Source organism: Esox lucius, chromosome 14, assembly GCF_011004845.1.
Source record: "Esox lucius isolate fEsoLuc1 chromosome 14, fEsoLuc1.pri, whole genome shotgun sequence".
NCBI classification, from domain to species: Eukaryota; Metazoa; Chordata; class Actinopteri; order Esociformes; family Esocidae; genus Esox; species Esox lucius.
Genome location: NC_047582.1, coordinates 6566105 through 6593861, shown reverse-complemented (window position 1 = coordinate 6593861; position 27757 = coordinate 6566105). Strand labels below are relative to the sequence as shown.

General features: G+C 41.8%; 1 protein-coding gene across 5 annotated transcripts in view; it reads left to right on the top strand.

Moving 5' to 3' along the window:
• Positions 1 to 27757, top strand: part of itga2.2 (integrin, alpha 2 (CD49B, alpha 2 subunit of VLA-2 receptor), tandem duplicate 2) — a 37593-nt gene that overhangs the window by 6326 nt on the left and 3510 nt on the right. Inside the window, exons 3-25 of one of the 5 annotated variants that reach the window (XM_034297035.1) lie at positions 5037 to 5146; positions 12169 to 12260; positions 12399 to 12513; positions 12835 to 12962; positions 13249 to 13397; positions 14322 to 14472; positions 14625 to 14790; positions 14936 to 15012; positions 15136 to 15274; positions 17322 to 17429; positions 17520 to 17917; positions 18034 to 18177; positions 18471 to 18674; positions 20700 to 20830; positions 21512 to 21675; positions 21864 to 22012; positions 22254 to 22364; positions 23003 to 23088; positions 23818 to 23959; positions 24320 to 24418; positions 24517 to 24593; positions 24804 to 24990; positions 25241 to 25351. In XM_034297035.1, coding sequence (XP_034152926.1) covers positions 5037 to 5146; positions 12169 to 12260; positions 12399 to 12513; positions 12835 to 12962; positions 13249 to 13397; positions 14322 to 14472; positions 14625 to 14790; positions 14936 to 15012; positions 15136 to 15274; positions 17322 to 17429; positions 17520 to 17917; positions 18034 to 18177; positions 18471 to 18674; positions 20700 to 20830; positions 21512 to 21675; positions 21864 to 22012; positions 22254 to 22364; positions 23003 to 23088; positions 23818 to 23959; positions 24320 to 24418; positions 24517 to 24593; positions 24804 to 24990; positions 25241 to 25351 — 3238 coding nt within the window. Of the gene's footprint in view, positions 1 to 5036; positions 5147 to 12168; positions 12261 to 12398; positions 12514 to 12834; positions 12963 to 13248; positions 13398 to 14321; positions 14473 to 14624; positions 14791 to 14935; positions 15013 to 15135; positions 15275 to 17321; positions 17918 to 18033; positions 18178 to 18470; positions 18675 to 20699; positions 20831 to 21511; positions 21676 to 21863; positions 22013 to 22253; positions 22365 to 23002; positions 23089 to 23817; positions 23960 to 24319; positions 24419 to 24516; positions 24594 to 24803; positions 24991 to 25240; positions 25352 to 27757 lie in introns of all 5 variants that reach the window. The other 4 variants (XM_010877661.4, XM_029125101.2, XM_029125100.2 and 1 more) reach the window with 4 other exon arrangements.

Here is a 27757-nt window from a genome sequence, read left to right as displayed (position 1 = left end):
GTCGGAGTTTGATTGAGTGTGTGGACAGGTGTCTTTTATACAGGTAACAAGTTCAAACAGGTGCAGTTAATACAGGTAATGAGTGGAGAACAGGAGGGCTTCTTAGAGAAAAACTAACAGGTCTGTGAGAGATGGAATTCTTACTGGTTGGTAGGTGATCAAATACTAATGTCATGCAATAAAATGCAAATTAATTATTTAAAAATCAAACAATGTGATTTTCTGGATTTCTTTTTAGATTCTGTCTCTCACAGTTGAAGTGTACCTATGATAAAAAATTACAGACCTCTACATGCTTTGTAAGTAGGAAAATCTGCAAAATCGGCAGTGTATCAAATACTTGTTCTTCCCACTGTAGGCAATACATTATTAACTCAAACCTCTGGTCTGTATCTCCTAAGAACATATTATAATGCAGAGTTTGTTGAGGCTTCCTTCTGGGACGACAGCCATGCAGACCAATTTGATGCAGTGTGCGGCGTATGGTCTGATCACTGAAAGGCTGACCCTCCACCCCTTCAACCTCTGCAGCAATGCTGGCAGCACTTTCCCAAAGACAACCTCTGGATATGATGCTAAGCACGTGCACTCAACTTCTTTGGTCGACCATGGCGAGGCCTGTTCTGAGTGGAACCTGTCTTGTTAAACCGCTGTATGGTCTTGGCCACCGTTCAATTTCAGGGTCTTGGCAATCTTCTTATAGCCTAGGCCATCTTTGTGTAGAGCAACAATTATTTTTGTCAGATCCTCAGAGTTCTTTGCCATGAGGTGCCATGTTGGCTGTGTGGGGTGTATTCACTTTTGTGAGATACTGTATAGTTGATATTGGCTGCTGACAAGATTAACTTTTAATCGAATGGTCAAATGCGGTGGTCAAACGTGGTGTATTTCTGTTATCTCTTTGTTAAATCCATTGCCTGTTGGCCTGTTTGCCAGCGTAGACAAACATAGCTGTGTTTTGGGTCAAAGTCTGAACAAATACATTTGTAGAGTTGCAGGGCAAATCGCTCAACTTCTGCTGGTGTAGTGTACATTTTACAGATAACATTGATATCTACAATGATGTGCTGCTCTCTCAATTGTTCATGCGTTAGGGATTGTGACTGAATTTTTGCTGACAAATGTCGAAACATAGCCAAATAACCCTTGAATGTAAGCAGTGTAGACTTAACTTAATCAAAATCAGTTTTGACCCAGGGAAAAAATACAACAGCTGAGTTTGGACCCTAGCCCATGTGGAGAGAAGTTTGAGGTAGCTTACCACCTGAGCTAATCTATCAAAACCAAATTAGATTTTAGCAGTGTTGTGGAAAGTACTGTGATGCACTTTAAGAAACAGCTGTGTCTTACCAATAACTAGCCAATAGGAAATGCAGCATATGCAAACCTTTGTTCAAGAAAACCATAAACAGAGTAGGTTAATTCGTACATTTGGGGTTATTTTACAGGAGAAAATCATTTATTTCCATGCCAAATTCTTGAAGATCAAGGGGTATATGATCAATTAACTTAATATCCAATTTGTTGCTAGGGTCGGCCTCACAATTCCCTGCAGACACTAGAAAGTTAATGTTGAGATATGTGCCCTCTGAAGCACATCCAATTACATTCTAGTGTTCTTATCACACTATTTGATCATGTAATAGATGAAGTTCAATTGATAATATTCCTTCTATTGTCCCTTAACAGGAAAGTAATTTCAAAGTGACAGTAATTACATTTCATTACTGAGTTTGGGAAATTTACATTACTGATTACAGTTTTGAACATGTAACTAGTAACATATTACTTTTAATGTACTGGGAGCTCAGGAAAGTTAAACAATATCCCACTGGGTTTGGTTATCCCATACTGTTAACATCCGGTTTCCTGTTTTTACAGTGGTTCACATAGCCCTCAGCCGAGTTGACGACAACTGGATACAGACACGTGAAACACCATAATGATACACATACGCTCACACTCATAATACGATATATATGCAGTATCCAGTGATCCCCAGTGAGTAGACCTAAGATTTAGGGCCCTTGAATTCAGGTTTTGCTCTCACACACACAAACACACACATATACTCCTCCTGTGCTCTTTGGGGCCGTCGTTTTGCATCTGATAAGATTCCCGTAAATACCTTATCTTGAAATGACAGTCTTCCTTTCAGTACTATCATGAAGATTGAGGCTGTTTTAACCTAGGTTTTCAGCCTGTGGATTGACAAATACATACATGTCCTTATAACAATTGGGCTGATGATAAGATGTGTAATTATCTCAAGGACTTATATGGAAGGTGATTTTGAATGACCTCATTCCTGGGCAAATTCACCAGAAGGACAGCTGGTATGTTTAGAATTCTTATGTGATAAAATTGTGAGGAAAGAGGAGAGGGTGTGCTAGATTATCAAACTGGTACGTTTCCTTAGTCCGCTAGACCACCCTAGGCCAGTGTGGACAAGGCTTCGACAGGATAACTAAACCATTAAATTCAGCTTTTTTGAATTTTTCAATTTCGATTTTTGTTTTCTTGTTTTTTTTTTTCAGATCACAAAAACAACAAATCAGATTTACTGATATAATAGGAGGAAAAAAGTATCCATGTTTATTGCTGAACAATACCCTCACCAAGCATAATGGCTCGGTGAATCAGGCTGGGGAATAACCCTACAAGATCCTGCGAGCCCCAAAAGGAGTTTCATAGAAATAGGAGTGTATGACATCCCAGATGGCTGGGTCATAGTTCAGTCCCTTTGTCTAGTTCCCTTCTTCCTGTCTGAGTGTGTGCTCTGGCACCAACACAAAGTAATGATACATTCACTGTATCTCTGAATAACCATTCTGCTGAATCACCATTCTGCTGAAACACAATGAAAGCAGGCGTGTTCTGGGGAAGTTATATGACTTAAGCAGGGAAAAATATGCCATGTTCATGATGAAATTACAATCATCAATCTGAATTGTTTCTTTAGCTGGAATTCTGTTAGCAACGGAAAGATGTGTCCCTCTTGCACTGACTTGCAGTCTCATACTTGTAGTATTCACCCTAACCACCCTGGACTAGCTACAGTAACACTATGCTGGTCTTGTTTGGTAAGGGAAGAGGAAAGGGAGACTGGCCGCGTTCTTGTTTAAATTCAGTCTTTTAAACATTAGAGGCACAGAACCACTTTTAAAGTTATTTTCTACCTATATTTTACCAATTTTTTTCAGGCATGAGTTGCCATCCATATTCTCTTAGAAAATTAAAAAAATTCAGGGACAGTTCTTACCTTAAGTTTAGATACACTGAAGGATATTGAAGCTTGTAGCATTGTACAGCAAAACTATTATCATCTTGCAGACACTCAACTGAGTTTATTTGTTCCAAACTCCAACCATTAGATACCTGTGTTAATTTTTCAGAACAAAATCATTAACATGTTCTAAGTATGTTTTGTGTGGACCTGGAAGAGGACCTGTTGCTTTTGAAAGTTGGGAACAGCAGGAGTTCTTGTTTTGGGGGTTTTGCCACTGATTACTTAGTCTTAGCAAAGCTTTGACAGCCTAATTTTTGTGTGTGTGGGAATTTGCAGAACATGTGATTTGGCTAAGTTTCCTTGTACTAGGGCCCATAACATAATCACACGATTGACCAATTTGTGAACAGTTTTAGTTCAGGTTAACAGACATTAGACTGTTTGTGTCTACAATCCACAATTTGGTTTGGTTAGCAAATATACTGCCAAAAAAGGTAAGCATTTTCTGATTTGTATTTATTTTACTTAACATCGTGCAAAAACATGTTTTTGTTATTTTATGCATATTCATTGATATAATTGGGGGACATTTTGAGACCTTGGTGTATCAGGTGCTGTGGAGGGAATCAATAGCATGTCCATCTGTCTGTAAGACATTATCCAAGCATTAATTGCCTGCACTTTAGATGAGGCCTCACAAAAACACTTAACCATTAGCAAATGTTATTGTTTTGAAACGAGTGAGTTACTGGGTTACTTACATTTTCAAATGTGGGAGTAATGATTTATTGCTTAATTGTGTTGTAATCATAAAATACTCCTGTATTTCTGTGGTAAAAATACTAGGATGTCAAGGAAGTCTTATTATCCAGCCCCTCCTGCATACTGCTGATACCATAGGACGCTGGGTCCTGGCCAAACATGGATATTCCTAGCCAGTAGATTATCAGGAATAGTACACATCAACAGCACCGTAAACCCAATATAAATTGTCTGCCTGCCAGTCAAACATGGCAAGACTTCCCAAAAACACTGTTGCGTCAGAGTGACTTTACATGAGTGTGGCTGAGCAGTCGTGTTGTTCTACTTCACAGGGTACACATTGTGTTAACCACCTCAATCTCTTCTCGTCACCCCAATGATGTGTAACAGAGTGGGCTCTGCATTCCCACAGAGGGTGAAATCTAGTAGGGGTTGAGTGCTGTGAAATCATGGCCAGACTCCATTGTGTGCGCAGGCGCGCATGCTTTACGGTGTGTGTATATAATTAGGTCAACGGGAAAGGGGAAGATTAGTGACTCGTTTTTAATTGTGAAAGGTGGGTTTGACATCATACTGTGTAATCTAGTGGGCGTGTGTCCTGACTGGCTGACTCACGTGGCGGAAACTGGCGGTAACGCACTAATCACCATGGTTACCCTGTCCTGAGCTACCAGCAGCAGACAACAACACCAGCACTGGTCATTATGGCTCACTCCTGATGCAATACTGAGTCTGAAATCCCCCCTGTAAATGTCTCTGTACTTTGGCCTTCAGGGTTAACTGTTAAATATGACATTGGTGGCGTATATTTACCGTCCACACCTGCAGAAAAGGAAAAACAGTACTTACTGATCATATGCAAGTGGTTGTCAAAATGCTACTTTGTGCAATTGTCTTGTGTGGTTGTAAAAAATATAAAGATAAATGGGTATTAGGACAGTTACGAGAGTGTAATTTCTGAAGATGGCTTAAGCTATTAATAGTGTCTGAAGCTATTTCATGTCTATTATTATTATTGTGTTGAATGAGTGTTTTCTCCCTCCAGGCTGCTGGTCGGCTCCCCCTGGAGTGGATATAAACAGGACAGGAAGGGAGACCTCTACAAGTGTGAGATCACAGGGTCCACTTCAAACTGCCAGAGACTCAACCTGCAGAGTAAGACCTACTCTATACTATTCATATGAATACTAATTCATACTCTAATTTACTTGAGTGAATACCTACTGTATACTCTTCATGAACACAGCAATTCCTAATCAACCTGCAGAGTACAGACATTGAAAGACCTTCATATTTTTATGATTTTTGTTATTCTTTTCATATGGCAGTCATTTCAGTTATTGATTAGCCTGGCGCTGTATCTGTTTATGCTCTTTATTATTTTTAAATGGCACAAGATAATACTAATAGATTATGTAAAGAATTGCCAAGAGCAGGAAAGGACTAGCAACCAAACATGCATTATACACTGATGAACCATAATATGACCACCTACCTAATATGCTGTTAGTCCTCCACGTGTTTCCAAAACAGCGCTAACCCGCCAAGACAAGAACCCTGAACATAATCAATAACATAATTATTTGTATTGCTATAAAAAAAGGTGTTCTGTATATATGCTAGGTCCAGCCTATGCGTATTAAAAATAGACCCAACTATTTTTTGTAAATTACTTGCGATAGCATAAAAAGCATACTTGATCTTAAAAACGCTAAAATGGCCAGGGAACACAACGAATGTATCAAGCAGTTTAACGAAAGCTACCACCTTGCGAATTCCACGGCATAGCCTACAGTATTCTCAAATGTTACGCGTCACCGAAGGAATACATGAAATATCTACTGGCAAATAATCGCAAAGCACAACACGATGTTCAACATGAGCGCATTACTCCGGGCGAGTGCCATTGGAAACGTCTGGCCCTATACGGAATTCCGTCAGATAAGGATCAATATCTCTATTAGAGAATATCATCGGGGTAAACAAGAGTTACACGGCCTCTAAACACCCTCCCTCTGCGGAGTAGGCCTCTCACAATCCGTGCGACAATATCGATTGGGTCTTCCAAACGTGCCTGCCATTTTGTTGGAGGAAGGGCGGTGCTTATGTTGGGTACGTCGTGCTAACCATGACTTTAACCTGCTGCGAGCAGTTTTGAGATGCAGCGTAAGTTGCCATGACAGCATTCCTCGGTTAAAACCATAGACATAATAAAGAGTAGACGCCGCTTTGGCTGCTGGGCGCGAGAAATACGGCCGCCATCTTGGACCGGTCATACTCCTAGTTGCGTAGCAGCAGAAGCAACGATGCCTGAGCATATTCCTGCTCAAATCGGCGGACCATCGAAAGCAGGGCTCGGGGGATTACTTTTCACAAGTAAGATTTAACATTATTGTATTTTGTGTATTTTGTATTTTGTGACTAGAATATTACCAGAGAGTTGAGAAGGAGCAAGGATCTTTGATATAACTGTACTGAAATCGTACCCAGCTAGCAAGGCTATGTTTACTGCCCCATCGGGTGTTCACCCAGCTATGAACTGAGACTTGATAAGTCATATTCCATAACACTGACTTAGATTACAACTGACACAAGAATGCTATTGTACTCAAGATGTGATGGAAAGATGTGATGGAAAATTCACTTTACTGCTTTGAATTAACAAAATCACATGGGGCTTTCTTGGGGTGACTTTTTTCACCATGATCAGAGTAATAAAACTTTTTTCTTTTGCAGGTACTTGTCGGTCATCGGATTTATCATTATTGACACGTTGATGCTGATGATTCCTGAACTGCTCAAAGTTCAGCGGTATGTGCTCACCTACAGGTTCAGCCAAGATCACTTGGAGCTCCTATAGGCTCTGTGCACCAGCGTAGTGAGGAACTTCCACTTTTGTCTAGGAGTCTGCATTGGAGTTTCCGGTTTACTTACTAATACTCATCCGCATTAGTAAACACCTAAACTCACAACAAGATGAGTGATGCTGTTGTACGGGAAAAAAAAGAAATATAATGTACGTGACTCACTTAAGTTTCAAGGTACAAGTGGGGCATCATTTTAATCAGGAGAATGTCCTCTTTTTAATAAAATATGGCTTGCGCCATTCAATGACTTTAAACACTAGACTAGAAATAGTAAGAAAAGGTATTTTTTATATACTTCCACGTAACGCATGTTTAAGCGCAATTACATTTTTTCTCAAATGCTAAAACACATTTCACAAACGTTTCCTCCAAGTTCCCCAATGTCTAAACACAACCACACCTTCTCACTTCAAAACTCAAACTTTCACACCAAAAGAGCAGCTCGAAGCTTTCAAAAATGTATAAAACACTATACACATCATTACACACTACAGCAAAACAATTGAAAACACAATGCTCAATTTATGAGAAGGTTCTTTGTTTCATAACTGCCAATGCATATTTTTAGAAACTTTACAGTAATGGATCTTCTTAGATCTCTGCAGAGGATTAGGCATTTAGATTTGTGAGTTTCATATGAAGAGTATAAATCTATAGTAAATTCTGCATGTACACTACTGTAACACAACTTAATGCAAAAACAGAATCTATTGCACACAACATTACTCTTGAAAACATGATCAGGGTGTGAAGTTTTTTATTTACTTTATTCACACCACAATCACTGTGCAGCATCATGTCGCTGAGCTGCATCGGGCCACATCACCTCATCCACATCGCAGGCGATATTGTCTCTTGCCAGGCACCGCGGGAAAAACGCCCTGGAATGGCAAATCCATCCTTTGAAGGCCTCCACTGGGATGTCAACACAGGCCAGCTCCATTGCCCTTAGGAGGTTCTCTCTAGTGTATGGTTGTCTGTCATAAACCTTCTATCTCCATGATGAGAAGAACTCCTCTATAGGGTTCAGGAAAGGGGAGTAGGGTGGCAGATAGACGTTTAAAAAGTGGTTACTGTTGGTGGTGAACCACTCTCTGATTTGGTTTGTTCTGTGGAAGCGTACATTGTCCCAAATGATCACATAAATGTGATGTGCGGGCCCAGGATGGTGTTGTTGGCGGTCCAGGAGGATGTCTTTTAGCTCCTCTAGGAAGGTGAGGAGACGTTGGGTGTTGTAAGACCCAAGGACAGCATGCCGGTGGACAAGCCCCTCCAAACCCATGGCCGCACAAAGAGTAATATTACCCCCCCGTTGGCCAGGAACCTCAGTGATGGCTCTTTGGCCAATGATGTTACGGCCTCTTTGCCTTTTCTGCAGGTTGAAGCCAGCCTCATCCAGGAAGAGGTACTCATTAGGTCTGGCCATCGCGTCCAACTGTAATATCCTCTGTGAAAATGTGAAAGTGCACAAGTGTTCAGAACAACAGTCAATCAGGTACCACAGTATTGTCCAGAAGTAATGTAGGCCACTGAGCAACACAGTATGTCCGCTAACTGAACTGTGAACACGGATGTATACTTACTTGCACATACTCGTAACGTAGGTCTTTGTGTCGCGCAGAGTTACGCTCAAAGGGAACCCTATAGACCTGTTTCATCCGCATCTTTTGGCGCCGGAGAACTCGGTCTATTGTGGCCAAGCTGACATCATCAATGCTCTCAAAGTTGACATTATCGGCAATGACTTTGTCGCTGATCTCCAGGAGTCTGATGAGGTTGCTCTCACGAACCATATCCACAATGAGGGTTTCTTGTGCCGGTTTGGTTTGGACGGACTCTTAGTCCTGCTTCAGCCATTGTCATGCCATGGACAATGACATGGTCAATGACTGTTGCTCGCATCTCGTCCGTAATGATGGTGCGAGGTTGTCTTGCTCTCCCTCCTGGACCTTCTCCTCTCCCTTGTTGGCCTCCTCCTCTCCCTTGTTGGCCTGCTCCTCTTCCTCCTCTGATTTGAACTCCTCTACCTCGTTGGCCTGCTCCTCTTCCTCCTCTGATTTGAACTCCTCTTCCTCGTTGGCCTGCTCCTCTTCTTCCATGGCCAGCTCTTCTCCCTCCTCTGACTCAAATTCCTCTTCCGCTGACTCTGCCTTCATCCATTGTGTTTATTTGGAATCTTCAGCAAACTGTGCACTCTGAACTTGCTTTTATACATGTGGTCACAGTATTAGCAACAAGTGTCTTAAATTTTCAGTCGTTGTGTGTAATGAATGACGCCAGGTGTGTTCATTGTGTTCAAATATTGCTGACTGTGGCAAGCATTTTGCATCACATGCTCTTTCATTTGAGAATATGAGCAGAGTTCTTTTGTAACTTGTTTTAGCAAGCTCAGCCAGCGTTCTTTTGCAGTTTTTGAGGCTAGGGTGAATTTTTATGCGTTCTATTGTTCTGCCTAATACTACTCTAAAAAGGAACACATTGCTAACTAGCTTAGCCGATAGCCGGCCGGCACATCACAGTAAACTACTTACCCTTGTAGTTGTACAGATAACTCGATACGTAGATTTTGAACCCCTTGTTCCGCTTGCTTGTTGGAGCAGGGGACCAGGCATCAACAATTTGATGGACATCACTAATGCTGATTTTAGGCAGGTCTTGGAGACATCTACTAAAAACAGAAATTTTGGCCGACGCGGGTGATCGCCTTAAGTAAACCGGAAACTGATATGCCGACATCTGGCTAAAGCGGAACTTCGTCCATACGCTTGTGTTTTTATTCAATCAGAGCGTCAGGTAGGGTTGGTGTTCTTTTAATTACAATTCATTCGGAAAATATACCTAATGAATATCTTTGTCTTGTGAGTAATGTATGTATTGTGTGCCCGTTTTCCATAAAAGGCGGCTGGAATAACAATTAATCGGCACGCCATTTCCAGGCTATCTTCCGCTGCCTGATGGTTCTGTGTGGTGTCTCACCTGGTGAGACAGGCAATGTGGCAGCCCAGGATAACACTGTGTCCCTGTCTGTGATGTGTGCCGTGCGAGCTTGGTCAGAGATGCTGTACCATCTTCATTTGACAAAAGCTACCACCGTCTAACCCTGAAAAACAACGGCGGCCTAGTGATTCCATCACAAGGCACAGTGAAGGTTTGATTTTATTATCTTATTTTTTTGCTTTGTTCTTATTTTCTCTGTTTTGTAAAGTGTCTTTGAGCACTGTAAAGCGCTATATAAATATAATGTATTTTTAAAAATTATTTTAATAAGGTGCTGAGAGCTGCAGAGAGGGTGATCCGCCAAGCTTCACCAATGCAAGCTCCTAAGGTGTCGACAGTCACACACATCGTCCGGGAGGAGATTGGAACGGAGGATGTTTTTCTGCTTGGGGAACACATTGAGGAGACACAGTTTGGCATCGATAACCATCATTCTGACTTGTCACTGGTTGTCACTGGTTGTGTCTGTGTTTCTCAAAATAAGGCTGCACCACATTACCAAACTCACTTCTCTTGAACTGCAGAAAGGGAGCACGAGGAAGAAGCTCTGCAAAACTGTCCTCTCTCAGGGGTTTTAGAGCGTGTTCGTGTGTGTGGTTCTAAGACAATTCAAGACTTTAATCCTAAATTCCGGCATCCCAAAATTAATTCTAAACTTTATATCTGTACTTTAACCTTACTCATCACACATAGTATCTTTATGTCATATGTCATCATTCAGACAAGATTAACACTGAATCTGAAAGCAATGGCTTAAAACTGCCTGGAAACAGTGGTCTGTCACATTATGAATAATGCTGTAAGTGTTGGTGGGTCTGTAAATACCTCTGTTTGTTTGTGTTTCATGAACTCTAGCCTCATGGTGTGTGTCTCCAGGAATCAAAATGTTGGTCTCCTTTGCCTTACACTGGGTTTGTGAGATTGTGTATAGTGTAGTTATCTTTACATTATGTGTTTGTGATTGTCTTAACCCAAAGTAAATGTGCAGTTTAAATAAAAACTGGAAAATGCAAATGTCCCTGTTTTTCTCCCATTTTGGGGATTATGTTCCCAGTTTTGATCTCGGATGTCTGGTCACTTTATATCATATATCAGAATATTCTATTACTCTTAAGCCCACTATGAATATTAAAATACGCCGAACCATGTGTCGTGTATCATAACTACATGTATGAGCAAAAAAAACTGAGTGAAAATCAGTAAGGTATTCACTGAGGTATGATTGATTAAATGCGCTGACAGCTCATTTCACCTGCCAAAACAGATTACACTGAGTGGAGCAGCTGACTGGTCCATGATGGCGGCCCCACGGCTCGTCAGCGCCAGTAGGTAGTAGCAGTCGATGCGGCGTCTACTCTTTATTATGTCTATGGGTAAAACGTATTCACCTTTCGTGGTAATCGGGAAGTTACACCCGACGTCACCAAGTTACTCCAGTAGTTACCTCGACAAGCCAGTTGTAATATACCCCTCTGGTCTTTCTCAGGTCAAGGTCAACAGATAAACAGACAGATCTATGTTCTGTCAATTACTTATTCATTGACCCATGTCACAGCATACTGAATGATACCACTACAGAAATGAATAGAAAAGATAATAGAAAATAAAAACACAACTGCCAGCTTTATAAAATAATAACAACACCAAAACATAACATTTTGGTTCTCAAATTAAAATTTCCATCACTGGCGCCCAACACCCAGTCGCCGGTTTGTGGTTTGCCCTTCAGACCACTGTCAGAAGGTACTCAGCACTGCTGACCCGGAGCCCACAAGCACCCCACAAGCCTTGAAGTTTCAGAGATGCTCTGACCCAGGGGTTTGGCCATAATAATTTGGACTTGTCAAAGTCGCTCAGGTCTTTACGCCCATTTCTCCTGCATTCAACACGTTGACTACGAGAACTGATTGTTAATTTACCATCTAATCTACCCAGACCTTGACATGTGCCCTTGTTAGGAGATGATCAATGTTATTCGCTTCACCTGTGAGTTATGTTTTGGCTCATCAATCTATACTCTATAAGCAACTTCATTGTTTTGTTTTTTGCAATCCTTGTGTCTCCGCAAATTAGTCTGTTTTACCACAATAGTAAGTCCTTTTGAATCCTGTCGAATCTGTATGTCAGAATGATGCCTACAGTGGTTAGAAAAAAGGACTGTGTTCTTCAGTGTTACATGAGCCTCATTTTGTGCTTTAGTGAATGTTACACACAGTAATTACAAGATCAGAAAGTATTTGGTAACTTGGCAGCGTTGTTATAAGTGTGTAAATCATTATTTCTAAGGATAATATTTTGTCTGTCTTGTTTCAGACTTAGTCACCATATCAACCGTGAAGAACATCAATGTCAACATGAGTCTGGGATTAACTCTTACACACACAGCTACAGAAGATAAATTCATAGTAAACAGGTTTTATACTTCACTACTGCTAGAATGACATATCAGTAAATTGTCATTAATGTCATGTTTAGAGATTGACTGAAGGCTTAAACGTCCTGTTGTTAGACTGGTCATTGTGCATGCCGTCTTGTTTTGGTAGACTTGTGGACCTTTGTGGGCTCAAAAATGCGGAAGTCAGTATTATTACCCAGGGATCTGCGCAGAAGTCAGCCCTCTCTTCAAACCACTGCCTGCATTCTCACCTGCCCTTCAGAGTAAGAGTCCACTACCCCGTACATATCCTTAGAATAACATGTATTGTTTTCATCTTTGATTACAAAAAAAAAGGAAAGATACATTTTGAAAGAGGGCTATGTGAACATTTAAAGGCAATGTTTGCAGACATTTCCCTGTAAATGCTACAGATGTCGTCACAACAGCAAATATCCTTTGAAAGCCACAATTTTTATTAATTCAAATAAATTCTGGGCCTAATCCCTATTTTTAACGTGTTTGTCACATTTAATGCCCCTTTATAAATGACCATCATGAAATATACACAGTACACAGAGTCTTAAATCTCTTCGTCTTTCCAGCTTGTGGGGGCCCTATGGATGTTGCTATTGTGTTGGATGGATCCAACAGTATATATCCCTGGCCCCCAGTTGTAGACTTCCTCAAGAAGCTGTTGGAGAACTTGGATATTGGACCTGATAATACTCAAGTAAGTTATTCTTAGAAACCGTTATCAATGTTTATATAGTGTAGGTTTACATTTGGATTAAAGATTACATTAGGTTATTCATGAATTACATAAAAACATACCACACTTTGTCAGCAATTAGTTTTTTGAGGTAATGTTTCACAGAGATCTAATTTACAGCAACACCATATTTGTTGTCTCAGTTGCAGTTACTTTAAGGGCTGCATTGTGGACCATCTGCGGTTGGAATTAATGTTGGCCCATCTCAGCCAGTCTATTTTCACTGACTTTGTTTTTATGCTTTCAGGTAACTATTATACAGTACGGGGTTGATCCATTTATTGAATTCCATCTGAACGCCCACAAAACCAAACAGTCCATGATTACAGCTGCAGCTAAAATACCTCAGAGACAGGGCCTGGAGACCAACACCTTCCGGGCCATTGAATTTGCCAGGTGTGTCTCAGTCCACAACACTTTCTAATCTCACAAAGCCAACAGAATCTACACATGCATCCCCACATGGCACCCCATTTCCTACATAGTGTGCTGTTATTGTTCAGCAGGACGTTAACGTGTTTCCTCCAGGATTGAATTGTCCTGGCCGTCAGTCTGTTTAGCTTTTGTTCCACTTCTACAGGCGTACATGTCTTGTCATGTAGTACAAGGAATGGAATCTTATTAAACTAATTGGTGGCCAGACTTGCATTAATGTATCCTTAGGAAACCATGGCCCTCATGTATCCTAAATTAATAAATATATTACGTATGTACACTACTGGACCAATGTTTTAAAACACACATATTTTTCCAGTTTTTATTTAAGCAGTATATGTAAAAAAATAAATACAAATAAATGTAGCTTGCCAAAAACAGAAAAATAATAATATGAAGAGATATAAAACATAATTAAACATAAGTAATAGGTTAACAACTTACAGCTGTTCTGCCGCAATGGAAGTAAATGAAACCTTGTACCATTCCTACAGTTGTTGATTTCTTGCAAGCCCTCTGTCTGTATAAAAGCCGTATTGGAACAGCCTGTGTTACTACTCCCTGTTGAGCATTATTTGGACAGTATTGTACTGCAGGAAGCAGTATATTGCTGTTATAATGGCGAGGAAAAAAGACTATTATAACCCTTAAAAGTTTAGGTCTTTCATTTAAGGAAATTGCCAACAAAGGCAAGGTGTCAGTTTGTATAGTTTCCTACACAATCAAAAGGCACTTGGAAACTGGAAAAACAGTTTGCGTGATAGGCGGCTCACTTCGACCAGAGTTAAGCTGTGCTTGAAGCTGAAGGTGTTACTATCTATTTCTTTACATTAGTATTGCTATTGATTATGTAGAGACATGACAGTCTTAAACTTTGCATCGCAGAAAGCAGGCGTTCTTGCCTGAAAATGGGGCTCGACCTGGAGCCAGCAAGGTGATGGTCGTGGTGACTGATGGAGAATCTCACGACAAAAACCTCAGAGATGATGTCATCAGGAAGTGTGAGACCGATAGGATCACCCGCTTTGGCATTGCTGTGAGTAAATATCATGTTTAATCTGTTGGAAATGTATCTACCTAAGTTATTCTCGATGGCCTAAAGTAAAAAACCTTGATATGAACAAAGTATACAGTCTGAGGAATTTTACCTTTAAAATGTATTGCGTTGTTATTCTTGTTGTTTTCTAGGTCCTTGGTTACTACATAAGGAATGACATCGACACTAAGAACCTGGTTGATGAGATAAAGTCCATTGCAAGTACACCGACCGATCGCTATTTCTTCAATGTGTCAGCAGAGGAGGCTCTGCTGGAGATTGCTGGGTCTCTGGGAGACCGCATCTTCAACATTGAGGGTAAAGCCATTCATGTGGAATGCATATAGAATGGAACACAGTCCATTCTAAAAGTAATGAGTTCGGTTTTGGAAAGCTACAAATAGTAATATAACCACAGTATTGCACTTAACCCAACCTATTTGTTGTGTTTTCTGGTGGTTAGGTACTGGGAAAGGTGACGGGGACTTTCAGATGGAGATGTCCCAAGTAGGATTCAGTGCCCACCAAACCAAGAAGCAGGTGTGTAAGTTAGGACACCATCATGCAATGTCTAACTTTTGCATTACATCTGTCTGCGTTACTCATTGTACTCGCTCTGGGATCTCATGAGCATCACAACAGTGTACTTCTCCTTCGTTACAGAATATGATTATGCTGGGAGCCGTTGGGGCCTATAGCTGGAGTGGTACCGTGGTTCACTACACCTCTCAGAAGTCAGACATCTTCCCTCAGACAGCCTTTCAGACAATCCTACAGGACAAAAACCACAGCTCTCTATTGGGTATGTGTCAGAGCCGCTGTGTGGCGAGCTGGCATTTGCCCCAGTACTTGTCAAAGTGGTGTGGCGCCACCCTACCACTTTCAGCGCAGCGGAGTATCGAGGGCATTCAAACTATCTACTGTTATAAATGTAAAAGAATTGACGTGAATTTCTTGCAATTGAATAAGTTGATAAAACACTCAAATTCAGCCTGTTTACTCTGTTGAATATTATGCACTAGCTCAAACGCTGACTGCAACAGGTGAATGCACCTGTCAGTCAAAGTGAGCTCCTAGCTACAATCAGTTCCATCTCACAGCACAATGCCACAGATGTTGCACATTTTGAGGGAGTGTGCGATTGGCATACTGACTGCAGGAATGTCCACCAGAGCTGTTGCCCGTGAATTGAATGTTAATTTCTCTACCATAAGCCGTCTCCAAAGGTGTTTCAGAGAAATTGGCAGTACATCCAACTTGCCTCACAACCGTAGACCACGTGTAACCACACCAGCCCAGGACCTCCACATCCAGCATCTTTACCTCCATGATCGTCTGAGACCAGCCACCCGGAAGCTGCTGCAACAATCGGGAACCTCATCTGTATGCTCGTTGTCCTCATCAGGGTCTCGACCTGACTGCAGTTCGTCGTCGTAACCGACTTGAGTGGGCAAATGCTCACATTCGATGGCGTCTGGCACTTTGGAAAGGTGTTCTCTTCACGGATGGATCCTGGTTTTCACTGTACAGGGCAGATGGCAGACAGCGTGTATGGCGTTGTGTGGGTAAGCAGATTGCTGATGTCAACATTGTGGATCGAGTGGCCCTTGGTAGATCTGTACACAATTCCTGGAGGCTGAAAACATCCCAGTTCTTGCATGGCCAGCATACTCACCGGACATGTCACCCATTGAGCATGTTTGGGATGCTCTGGATCGGCATATGACAGCGCGTTCCAGGTCCTGCCAATATCCAGCAACTTCACACAGTCATTGAAGAGGAGTGGACCAACATTCCACAGGCCACAATCAACAACCTGATCAACTCAATGCGAAGGAGATGTGTTGCACTGCGTGAGGCAAATGGTGGTCACACCAGATTGACTGGTTTTCGGACCCCCCCGAACCCCCACAAGACATTGAAACTGCACATTTTAGAGTGGCCTTTTATTGTGGCAAGCCTAAGGCACACCTGTGCAATAATCATGCAGTCTTTTCAGCATCTTGATATGCCACACCTGTGAGGTGGGTGGATTATCTCGGCAAAAGAAAAGTGCTCACTAACACAGATTTAAACAGATTTGTGAACAATATTTGAGAGAAATAGGTATTTTGTGTACATAGAGAAAGTCTTAGATATTTTGAGTTCAGCACATGATAAATGGGGGCAAAAACAATAGCGTTACGTTTATAATTTAGTTCAGTGTAGTAGCCTGTATTTAGTAGCTTTACATTACATTATTACCTAGCTAGCTAAGTAGTATTATTTTAAGCTCACTGACACTGATTATATTTTTGGCATGGGAAAAAGACAAGTGCAGATGAAACGATCTGCTGCTGCTACCCAAGGCAAGGGACACTAATTAAGTCAGCTTGTTGTATTGTATTGACGTGGGGTTGTTTTGTTGACATTTGCAAAACCTTTCAAAACCTAGCTAGCTAAACATTCCAGTTATCTACATGTAAAATATAAATAATTTTGTCTAACCATAACACTTTTGGACTTGTGGTGCCACCTCTCTCTGGTATGTGTGCTTGCAACCTCCCACAAGTCAATGTGTCCTTTGTCTTCATCTGAAGATGTGCTTCTTTTAAGACACTTTCAGGCATTTATGTTTTACTGGACACGGACAGTGGGAACGTTTTCTTTTTTTGCTAAAAGACCAGTGAGCTGGATTGGCAACCACACTGGCCGTGACCCGCGCTATTGAATTGTTGGATTATTATACAGCACAAAGCCGAAGATTTTCAGCACTTGTTGGAAAAGGCATTGGCGCTTACACAATAAATACCTTCATTTACAGTGCTAAGACCGGTCCTCTTCAGGGCGTAATACCCTTTTCTGTTCAGGCTACTCCGTGACAACGCTGAACGATGGGACAATGGAGTACTACGTGGCCGGCGCTCCTCGCTCCAACCACACTGGACAGGTCATCGTGTACACCATCAATGCCAAAGGACAGCCCATCGTTCTAGACTCCCAGAGGGGGGATCAGGTAAGAGGACATCCCATCGTTCTAGACTCCCAGAGGGGGGATCAGGTAAGAGGACAGCCCATCGTTCTAGACTCCCAGAGGGGGGATCAGGTAAGAGGACATCCCATCGTTCTAGACTCCCAGAGAGGGGATCAGGTAAGAGGACAGCCCATCGTTCTAGACTCCCAGAGGGGGGATCAGGTAAGAGGACATCCCATCGTTCTAGACTCCCAGAGAGGGGATCAGGTAAGAGGACAGCCCATCGTTCTAGACTCCCAGAGGGAGGATCAGGTAAGAGGACAGCCCATCGTTCTAGACTCCCAGAGGGGGGATCAGGTAAGAGGACAGCCCATCGTTCTAGACTCCCAGAGAGGGGATCAGGTAAGAGGACAGCCCATCATTCTAGACTCCCAGAGGGGGGATCAGGTAAGAGGACATCCCATCGTTCTAGACTCCCAGAGGGGGGATCAGGTAGGAGGACAGCGCCTTTAAGTGACTATAGACGCTTACTTCCCATCTGTTTTGACCGCAGTGTTATTGTTCCGGATGGTTCTGTTGACGGCTGAACGTTCTCTCTGTTGTTGCAGATAGGCTCCTACTACGGTAGCGTGCTCTGTCCCCTAGACGTGGACAAGGACGGTGTGTCTGATCTACTGCTGGTCGGAGCTCCCATGTTCATGAGCGAACACAAGAAGGAGAATGGAAAAGTCTACCTCCTCACTTTCACTAAGGTGAGCTGCAAACGAGCTGCAAACGCTGAACTTTACTGTGTCCATGACACTGGACACGTCTTCCGGAAGCGTTTCCTTTTTCTTTCAATCAGACTCTTATCTAAAGTGACTTACAGTGGTGGTTCTGTTTTGGACCACATCCAGCTCCTGAGCTGCAAGTCGCTTTAGATAAGAGTCTAAGAGTTTAAAGGAAAATGAAGAGCTCCCGGAAGTCGCTTCAACCACTTTTCAAAGTAATGTCTTCCTCATAGTACAATAATATTTACTGTTCGTTTTTCCATTTGGGCCACTAGGGCATCCTGAGCGACCAGGGTGTCCTGAAGGGCCCGTCCCCAGCAGAGAACGCTCGTTTTGGGATGTCCATCTCAGCGGTTCTTGATCTCAACATGGATGGCTACAGTGATGTGGTGGTGGGGGCCCCACTGGAAGACGACAACCGAGGTGTAATCTATGTTTTTAACGGAGATAAGAAGACCCTCAGGACCGAGTACTCTCAGGTAGAGTAGCTGCAAGACTCAAAACTTACTCTTGTCCTCCTAGATAATGGCTTTATTTTGGGTGGTCAATATGGGCATATACGCCACAGATGGGGAGGTTTAAGACCAATTTAAGACACTGTTAGATTTAGCCATAAATTCTGTTTCGGACGTAACCAATAAAATAAACCGCAGTCAACCACTGCTGAGAAGATTGAGATTTATTCATGGTCTTAGAGAATACAGTCACAATCATTTTCACTCACTCTGAACTACCCTCAGAAATACAAATACATGTTATATGTACCATAGACTGTATAAATAATGGACGACGCCCTTTCGCTCTTTTCCATTGGTGAAAAATGAAGCCACCAGTGTCCTGATACGGCACTGACATCTTGGACTTGCGTCTGCGCAGATAGCGATCTTGGGACCAGTTCTGCGCAGTAGTTATGCACAGTAGTGAGAAGGAAGTAAAGCCGCGAAATCAACGGCCCCACCCCTGTGCCCCACCCTCACTCTCCCTCGCAGAATGCGCATACCGTAATCAATCGCAAGTCCAAGTACAGTACAACCTTTGCTTGTTAAACCTAGACGATATGTTATAGCCTAACTTACATCATGTTTAACCTTAATTTAGAATAGGCCTAATACAAAAATAATTGGTAACTTCTAGCTAACGATCACCTGCTAGCTATTAACATGGCTATTAACGAGGCTTGTTGTCTTTTAGCTAACGTTAGCTAGCCCATTACATTTATTTACTAATTAAATAGCTTATAAATTTAACTTACCGAAAAAAATTCAAAGATCGATTGGAAATGCCAGATCGGTTAGCACAATGTACTGCAGAACAACCCATTATGTCCATGTGAAATTATATCAATTATAGAAATTTAGAGATTAAATGTAAAGTTCCAATCTTCTCAGTCCTCCGAAGATTCAGTGGCTCCTCGGCTCAGATAGCTGTCAATCACAGCTGTGAATCACGACGTCACACCACCGTTTTTAGAGCATTAAATAACTAACTAAAAACAAACTTATTTTAAAAACAAACTCTTGAATTTACATTAGCGTGATACAAACTACAGTAAATGACAGAAACCAGCTTCGGAAAAAATATATTTGAAGGGTAATTTAATTGTTTAGTTGGTCTCGCGTCCCATTGAATAACATGGGGAGGGCGGGGTTTATGACCTATACTGGGACCACTCACCAGGGGGCGATCGAGACGTTTTGGCTTCACTTTTCAGGGCTTGTGCGGCACGCTTTATATGTACAGAGACACAACATTGTTTGTTTAGGGAAGGGACTGTCATCAAAAGTACAACTCTTTCTTCCTATCAATTCTCACAGTTTATTATGTCCTGTCCATACCACATATACTCATGTCCCTTTAAAAGCTCAAAAGGTTTAGCTTTACTTAGTGATCATATAGTTCTCATCTGCGTTGTGTGAAGTGTATAATACATCTAGTCGGAATCCAACATGATAGATCGGAGAGATTTCAGGAGGAAATGACTAAATCGTAAAATACTGGGAAAGATAGGCAGACCTACGGTATGGGCATGTGAGGTTTGGAGTTGATATCCATTTGATTAAAGGGGCACTGTGTAGAATCCTGCCTATAAACAATAACATGACTTGTCTCCCCCTCATCTGCCCAACGAGGACGGTATAGTACTAGCTAGTCCAGGATGGTAAGGATAGTACTACGACTGTCTAAAGCAAGTATAAGGAATATTCACTGCAGATATAGCAACGCCCATTGTAATCGTACATATTGCCCATTTAACTACCATTAAATAAGAGGTGGCGGTAGATTATGGGCTATGTGTTGTGGTGTTATTCACTTAAGGTGGAGGCCCTCCACTAGATGTCAAAGTGCTGTTATGGCCCTTGGACCGCATGTCTTCTGTCTTGTTTTGCTTGCTTATAATTATCTGACGCTATACCGTGGGTATTTCCATTTGATGGAATTCAGCCAATGGGAGAGTTTAATGTGAGATCAAATAGTTAGATCATGTTTTATCCTGTTCATTTCAGAGAATCCTTGGCTCCAAGCTAGATCCTCTGCTGCAGTATTTTGGGAGGTCCCTGGACACCAGTTCTGACTTAAACGACGACACCATCCCAGATGTCTCAGTGGGGGCTTATGGGAAAGTTGTCCAGCTCTGGTGAGACTTGTTTGCTTTTTTAATAAATGCATTTTTATCCCCAGTTAAAACGCCTCACAAACGGTCATCCCAATTCTTTAACTTAAACGTGTCCTGTCAACAAATAGATGGCTGGTCTTGGTTTAAAATACTGAACCAATCAAATGAGAGTAGGCTCTGAAAGACATCTCACTAAGGCTCTTTGAGTCTTAGTGAGATGCCTTCTGTCCATTTGCTGCTGAAGGGGAACCACAGCCAACCAATATTCCTTTTGAAAAGTCTGGACTTTTCATGCAGAAGGAGATTTCAGATGGATTATAATGTCACGGTTTTTCCTCTGTAACTGTGGGAAAGCATGTAGTTTGTCAGCATATTTGTCTACTTTTGAAGACAGAAAAGCTGGGTGGACTTGGTTTAAAGAGGTCAGAAAATGCTGACTGTTCCTAGCTGGATCTAAATCTCAGCCACTTATACTGTACATAGCAGTGGATGTCACTGACATAATCATTAAAGGACTCAAGCCATCAACCAATCAGTTCACAAACAAATCAATCAACCATTGTGAAGCTATACAGTTATACCCTGTGAAATGTCTTTCAGTAGTTGGATATGTCATTCTAACTGAAGCTAGCTAGCGTGAGATTCAACTTCAACTACATGGTTATTACAAAGAGAATCATTTGTTGAATGTTCCCCTTCCAGGTCTCGAGGTGTGGCCATAGTGACAGCCAGTGTCACCTTCAACCCTGATAAGATCAGCATCTTGAGTAAGAAGTGTGTGGTCAACGGAAAACGCACGTCCTGCTTCAACACCGAAGTCTGTTTCAGTGCTACCTTCAAGCCCAAGAATCCTGTTGGACCTGTGGGTAAGTTCTGCTTACCTCTGTCTATTCCTCCCCCTCTCTTTCTCCCAGAAGATTTTCTCTTCCACTCTACAGGGTCACCCTGCGTCCAATCAGGGGTCACTTACAGTGTCACGTGGGCTTCTCAAGCCATTGATGGTCTGATGTGCCTCTAATGGTGTGATTGTTGCCTCTGCTGTGTTCCCCCTCAGCTCTCAGATACAACCTGACTTTGGATGCGGATCTCCAGGGCTCTCGCTTCACCTCCAGGGGTCAGTTCAAGAACTCTGAGAGAAGCATTCAGGCAGACATCAAAGTTTCTCCCATGGGGTTCTGTGACACCCTGGAGGTCTTCGTTCAGGTAAAACACACATTCAACCAATTCCTAAATATCAACAGATTCATTTATTACCAAGATAAACGGCACCAACAGTCATGGAAAGAGCAAGTAATGTACACCATATTGATGTATTATCTAGTGTTTCTTAAGATAATTAATTTAGTTATTATCAGGACTTTTTTGTGAGTCATGCTTGCAAATAAAGAATGTAAACAAATTCCACTAATAAAATGAATTCTATATTTTCCTTCCTGTCCAACAGGAAGCTCCTGACTTGGTGAACTCCATTGGTCTGCGTGTGGAAATCGCTCTGCAGGATCCAGACTCCAGTCCCGTTCTGGATGTCCTCAGTCCAAACGCCTGGCAGTTCTTTGTGAGTTTTTATATGAACAATGCTGCATTTGATACCAACTGATGAGAACCTACGTGACGTTTTGTTATCTGAGAAAATCCAATGAAAGCTACAGTTGCTTGCAGTGAATTATGGTTTTCCATAAACCTGAATGTTCACTATATTATGTGTTGGTGTGTCTTTTTTTGATGAATGGTAATCTTGTAGTTTCAGACTATAATAAAAAATTGTGTCAGACATGGTGATAAAACTGTGATAGGAGATGCAGCTGGGATAAGCGTTAAGAAATTATTGTTAAGGTAATTTTTAAATAATGTATTACGTTTATTGAGCTACTTTGTATATTATAATTTATTTTTGAGGAAGCGCAAATATGCATCTCACTGTACTGTACAACCAAGGTATTATTTCATTGTGTCTGAACGTTAATAAATTTGACATGAAACCAGAGTAATAGCGAGGGTAGATCTGGGACGGTTTGGGTCGTGGTTGAGCTATAGTTGAACTGAGACCCCGGGCTAGTTGAACTGAGACCCCGGGCTAGTTGAACTGAGACCCGGGCTAGTTGATCTGAGACCCGGGCTAGTGTTAATCCCACCTCTGAATTCCACACACAACCCCATAAACAGAACGTCCTTTCATGTGAACTTTCACAACAGATTCCGTTCTCCAAAGAATGCGGCTCTGACGAGGTGTGTGACAGTGACCTAGAGTTGAGCGTGAAGAAAGGACAAATGATTCCCAGGTGAGCTTTGACACACATTCAACATACACTAGGAAAACCACACTGAACACAGTGGTAAACACAGTTGAGTCTGGTTCAATAAAAGCTCAAGCACAGTTCAATTAGCAAGCTCTCTATAGGAACTCAGGGATAAAAGAGAATAGAAGTATTTCCAAATGTTTTTGCACAGAATTAGACATGTCCCATCCTGTTCTGTTGATCTGGTTTAGTACGAATACTCACCCTCTATCAAGCCTTGTTAGTAAGAAGAGAGTTTAACTAAAACTTGTTATAATAAGTCGAATGACAGAGGACGAGATTCAAACAAACCACAATTTGCCTTCATTAAAGTGAATTCTAAAAGCAATTTTCCAGACGTTTGCTAAGACTGAGGTAAACACATAAATTACAGTTTACAGTTAAGTGCACTTAGTACACTGTAATTTGTTTGATTCCCAGCCAGAGTAACTGTAATACAGAGTTTACAGACAGCCAAACACACACACACACACACACACACTTAAAATCCGTGGTACTGTCATAAACCTTGGCCGGTCAGAAAAGAAGCACAATATATTTTCCTTTCACCATTCCAGTTAACGGTGACCTCGTACATGACTCTGTTTTAGTGTTCCCCATCACATCTTCACGTTGCAGCACTGAAACCGGAGCATGCACAGGTCTATTGTAAATGTACATTCTTAATCCCCCTTTGTTGTTCTATGTTAAATGAGTTGTTGTGCTCCACAGCTCCTCCAAGATGTTGATCAGCTTAAAGAACAAGAGGCTCTCCTTCACTGTGTCTGTGGTCAACAAAAAGGAGAATGCATACAACACCAGAGTCATAGTCAAATACTCCAAAAACCTCTTCTACGCTTCCATCACTCCTCCAGTAGGTCACTGACCCTTATTCAAGTTATTTAAGAGCCCAGAACACACATGCAAACTACACAATACAATTCTTACAGGCAATGCAAGACAAATACATAAAACAGATACTAAAATGCACAAATAAAACATAACAACCGGACACAATGTCAGTATCGGTAATCATAGTGTATACATGGAATGTTGAGTGAGTATAGGATTTGTAATTTAGGATGACTGATCTGTTGGACAGAGGTGTTCACACCTCTCTTCAGGGACCCGTGGATCATTTCATTGTAACTTTGCTCTGGAATAGATTAAATACATGCACTGTAGGACGACGATCTCAGTAGATATCCCCTAACCTTGAACGGTGTCATTTCAGAGCGAGAGTAATGAGGAGAAAGTGGAATGCACCTCCACCCAAGAGTCTTACGCAGTCTTATGCAGGGTGGGGTACCCAGTTATCGGGCCAAACCAAAAGGTAAGACTTGACCGCGGCAGAGTGGCTGGCGTGTCCCTGTCACACTGTTCGTCAGCCCAGGTTAGGGCTCCTAATCCACACGCATTTGTTCCCTGCAGGTGTCATTTGAAATCAACTTCGACTTCAACCTGTTAGAACGCCAGCCCATAGCTGATGTGAGATTTGAAGTTCTCAGGTGAGATTGCGCAGCACTTGTTAATGTCAGTATGTGTGAGACAACTGAGGTGTCAACAACATGTAGAAAACACAGTTAGTGCTAATTGCTCCTGTTCGCGCTAATTGCTCCTGTTCGCCACAACAAAATGGCCGATCCTCTCCCTTTGACCGCACACTGTCAGATATGCAGGTATATTGATCTTGTAAATTGTTGTCATCCTTTCTACAGTGACAGCACAGAGGCAGATATGTCAGACAACCATGTCTTACTCTCTATCCCAGTCCACTATGACTCAGAGATCACTGTCTCCTGGAAAATGGACCCGGAATTCTACGTGATTGAAGCGAACCACGAAGTGAAAACCACAGTGAACACTTTCGACGACATTGGCCCCGAGTTCAAATTCTCCCTGAAGGTGAGAAGCCTGTTTGTCAGCCCATTGGGGAAATACTTCTGCTTTGTGGTTGAAGTGCAGTGCACCATCTACTCACGAGCATTTCTCTATGGATCACCTGATAGAGACAGTAGGAAAAGAAAGCAGAGGTTTTTGTACTGAAAGAGCGGAGGCACGGATTCGAAGCCACGCTGCAGTGTTCTATGTGCACTGGTGGCAGTGGCCGAAAGGGCTTAACCACCTCCTGAATCACCTCCTGTTTTCTTTTCAGGTTTCCACAGGGAATTTACCAATCAGTCTGGCCTACTTCACAGTGTCAATGCCCAGCACCACATCAAGAGGAAATCCATTACTTTACATAACTGGTGTCACCACAGCACCTGTGAGTACACTGTTCAACCTGTCTTGTCCCCAAATAACTGGTTACAGGAGTTGGTGTTGTCCTATTCTCTGTCAAAAGACAACCCCCACCCTGTTCCAGGAATGAATGCATGCAATGTTCTCCGTTCTAGCTCTGACTTTGCTGATAGCTAGTTTATTGAGCCAAAGTGTATTTATTATTACTTGGTCTTGTGGTTGTCCCACCAAACTATGTTATCATAAAATGTGTAAATTTTTAAACTTCAGATTTTGGACCATGTGTTGTATGTTGTCAATGTCTACTGTGTATAGTGTATAATCTATACATACGCTGCGTGCACAATTATTAGGCAAATCGTATTCCTCAACATTTATTTCATTGTCCAACAAACACAATGCTCTCAGTCAATCCAAAATATAATTGAACCTCAAACCTGAATGTTTAACAAAGGAAATCTTTCTCAGGGGAATAAATAAGTGTGCACAGTTATTAGTGTGACATTAGTTATTATTAGGGCAACAATTAGTTTGCAGAATAATTATGCAACTAAATTACAAAAATGTATTCTCAATTTGTTGAGTAAGTGCAACAAATAAGTAACACAAAATGAAAAATAACATTTCTGGTCTTTCAAAAATATTCAGTGACCAATATAGCCACCGTTCTTTTCAATCACTGCCATGAGCCTTCCATCCATGCAGTCTGTCAGTTTCTTGATCTGTTCACGATCAACATTCGCTGAAGCAGCAATCACAGCCTCCCAAATGCTGTTCAAAGAGGCTTCTCTGACTGTAAATCTCATATTTGAGAAGGGTCCACAAGTTCTCAATAAGATTTAAGTCAGGTAAGGAAGGGGGCCAGGTCAATATTCGGGCATCTTTGAGGCCCTTGCTTGCTAGCCAATTGTCCTGCATAAAGAACATGGCCTTCTTGAATGCTGAGGACATTTTCCAGAAACTGGCAGTAGGTTTGTGTGAGTTTCAGTCCATCTTCAACCCGAAAAGGTCCAACTCCCTCATCCTTAATTATATCAGCCCGTACCATTACCCCTCCTCCAACTGGCTGGCGCCTGACTCAAAGCGGTTCCCTTTGTCCATTATTGATGGCCACAGGCCTGTCCATCAAGAGTCACTCATTTCATCTGTCCATAAAACATTTGAAAAATCTTCAGGTATTTACAGTGGATATAAAAAGTCTACACACCCCTGTTAAAATGCCAGGTTTTTGTAAGGTAAAAGAATGAGACAAAGATATAATGTTAGAACTTTTTCCACTTTTAATGTGACCTATAATGTGAACAATTAAATTTGAAAAACAAATTGAAATCTTCGAGGGAGAAAAATGAAAACCTTACAATAACCTGGTTGCGTAAGTGTGCACACCCTCTTATAACTGGGGATGTGGCTGTGTTCAGAATTAACCAATCACATACAAACTCATGTTAAATAGAAATCATTACACACCCGCCATCATTTAAAGTGACTCTAATTAATAACAAATAAAGGTCAGCTTTTCTAGTAGGACTTTCTGACATTTTCTTAGTTGCATCTCAGAGCAAAAGCCATGGTCCGCAGAGAACATCCAAAGCATCAGAGGGATCTCATTGTTGCAAGATATCAGTCAAAATAATTTCCAAAGCATTAGATATATCATGGAACACAATGAAGTCAGTCATCATCAAGTGGAGAAAATATGGCACAACAGAGACATTACCTAGAACTGGACGTCCCTCCAAAATTGATGAAAAGACGAGAAAAAAAAATGGTCAGGGAGGCTTCCAAGAGGCCTATAGTAACATTTAAAGGAACTGCAGGAATTTCTGGCAAGTACCGGCTGTGTGCTACATGTGACAACAATCTCCCGTATTCTTACAAAGAAAACAACACTGCACATCACCCAAAGAACATCATACCCACAGTGAAGCATGGTGGTGGCAGCATCATACTTTGGGGCTGTTTTTCTTCAGCTGGAACTGGGGTCTTAGTCAGGGTGGAGGGAATTATGAACCGTTCCAAATACCAGGCAATTTTGGCACAAAACCTTCAGATGTCCGTTAGAAAGCTGAAGATGAAGTTCACCTTTCAGCATGACAACGACCCAAAGCACACATCCAAATCCACAAAAGCATGACTTCACCAGAAGAAGATTAACGTTTTGGAATGGCCCAGCCAGAGCCCAGACCTGAATCCAATTGAACATCTGTCCTCGCAATCTGACAGATTTAGAGCGCTTTTGCATAGAAGAGTGTGCAAATATTGCCACGTCAAGATATGCCATGCTAATAGACTCCTACGCAAAAAGACTGAGTGCTGTAATAAAATCAAGGTGCTTCAACAAAGTATTAGTTTAAGGGTGTGCACACTTTTGCAACCAGGTTATTGTGAGTTAAAAAAAATATAATCCCCCTCAAAGATTTCAGTTTGTTTT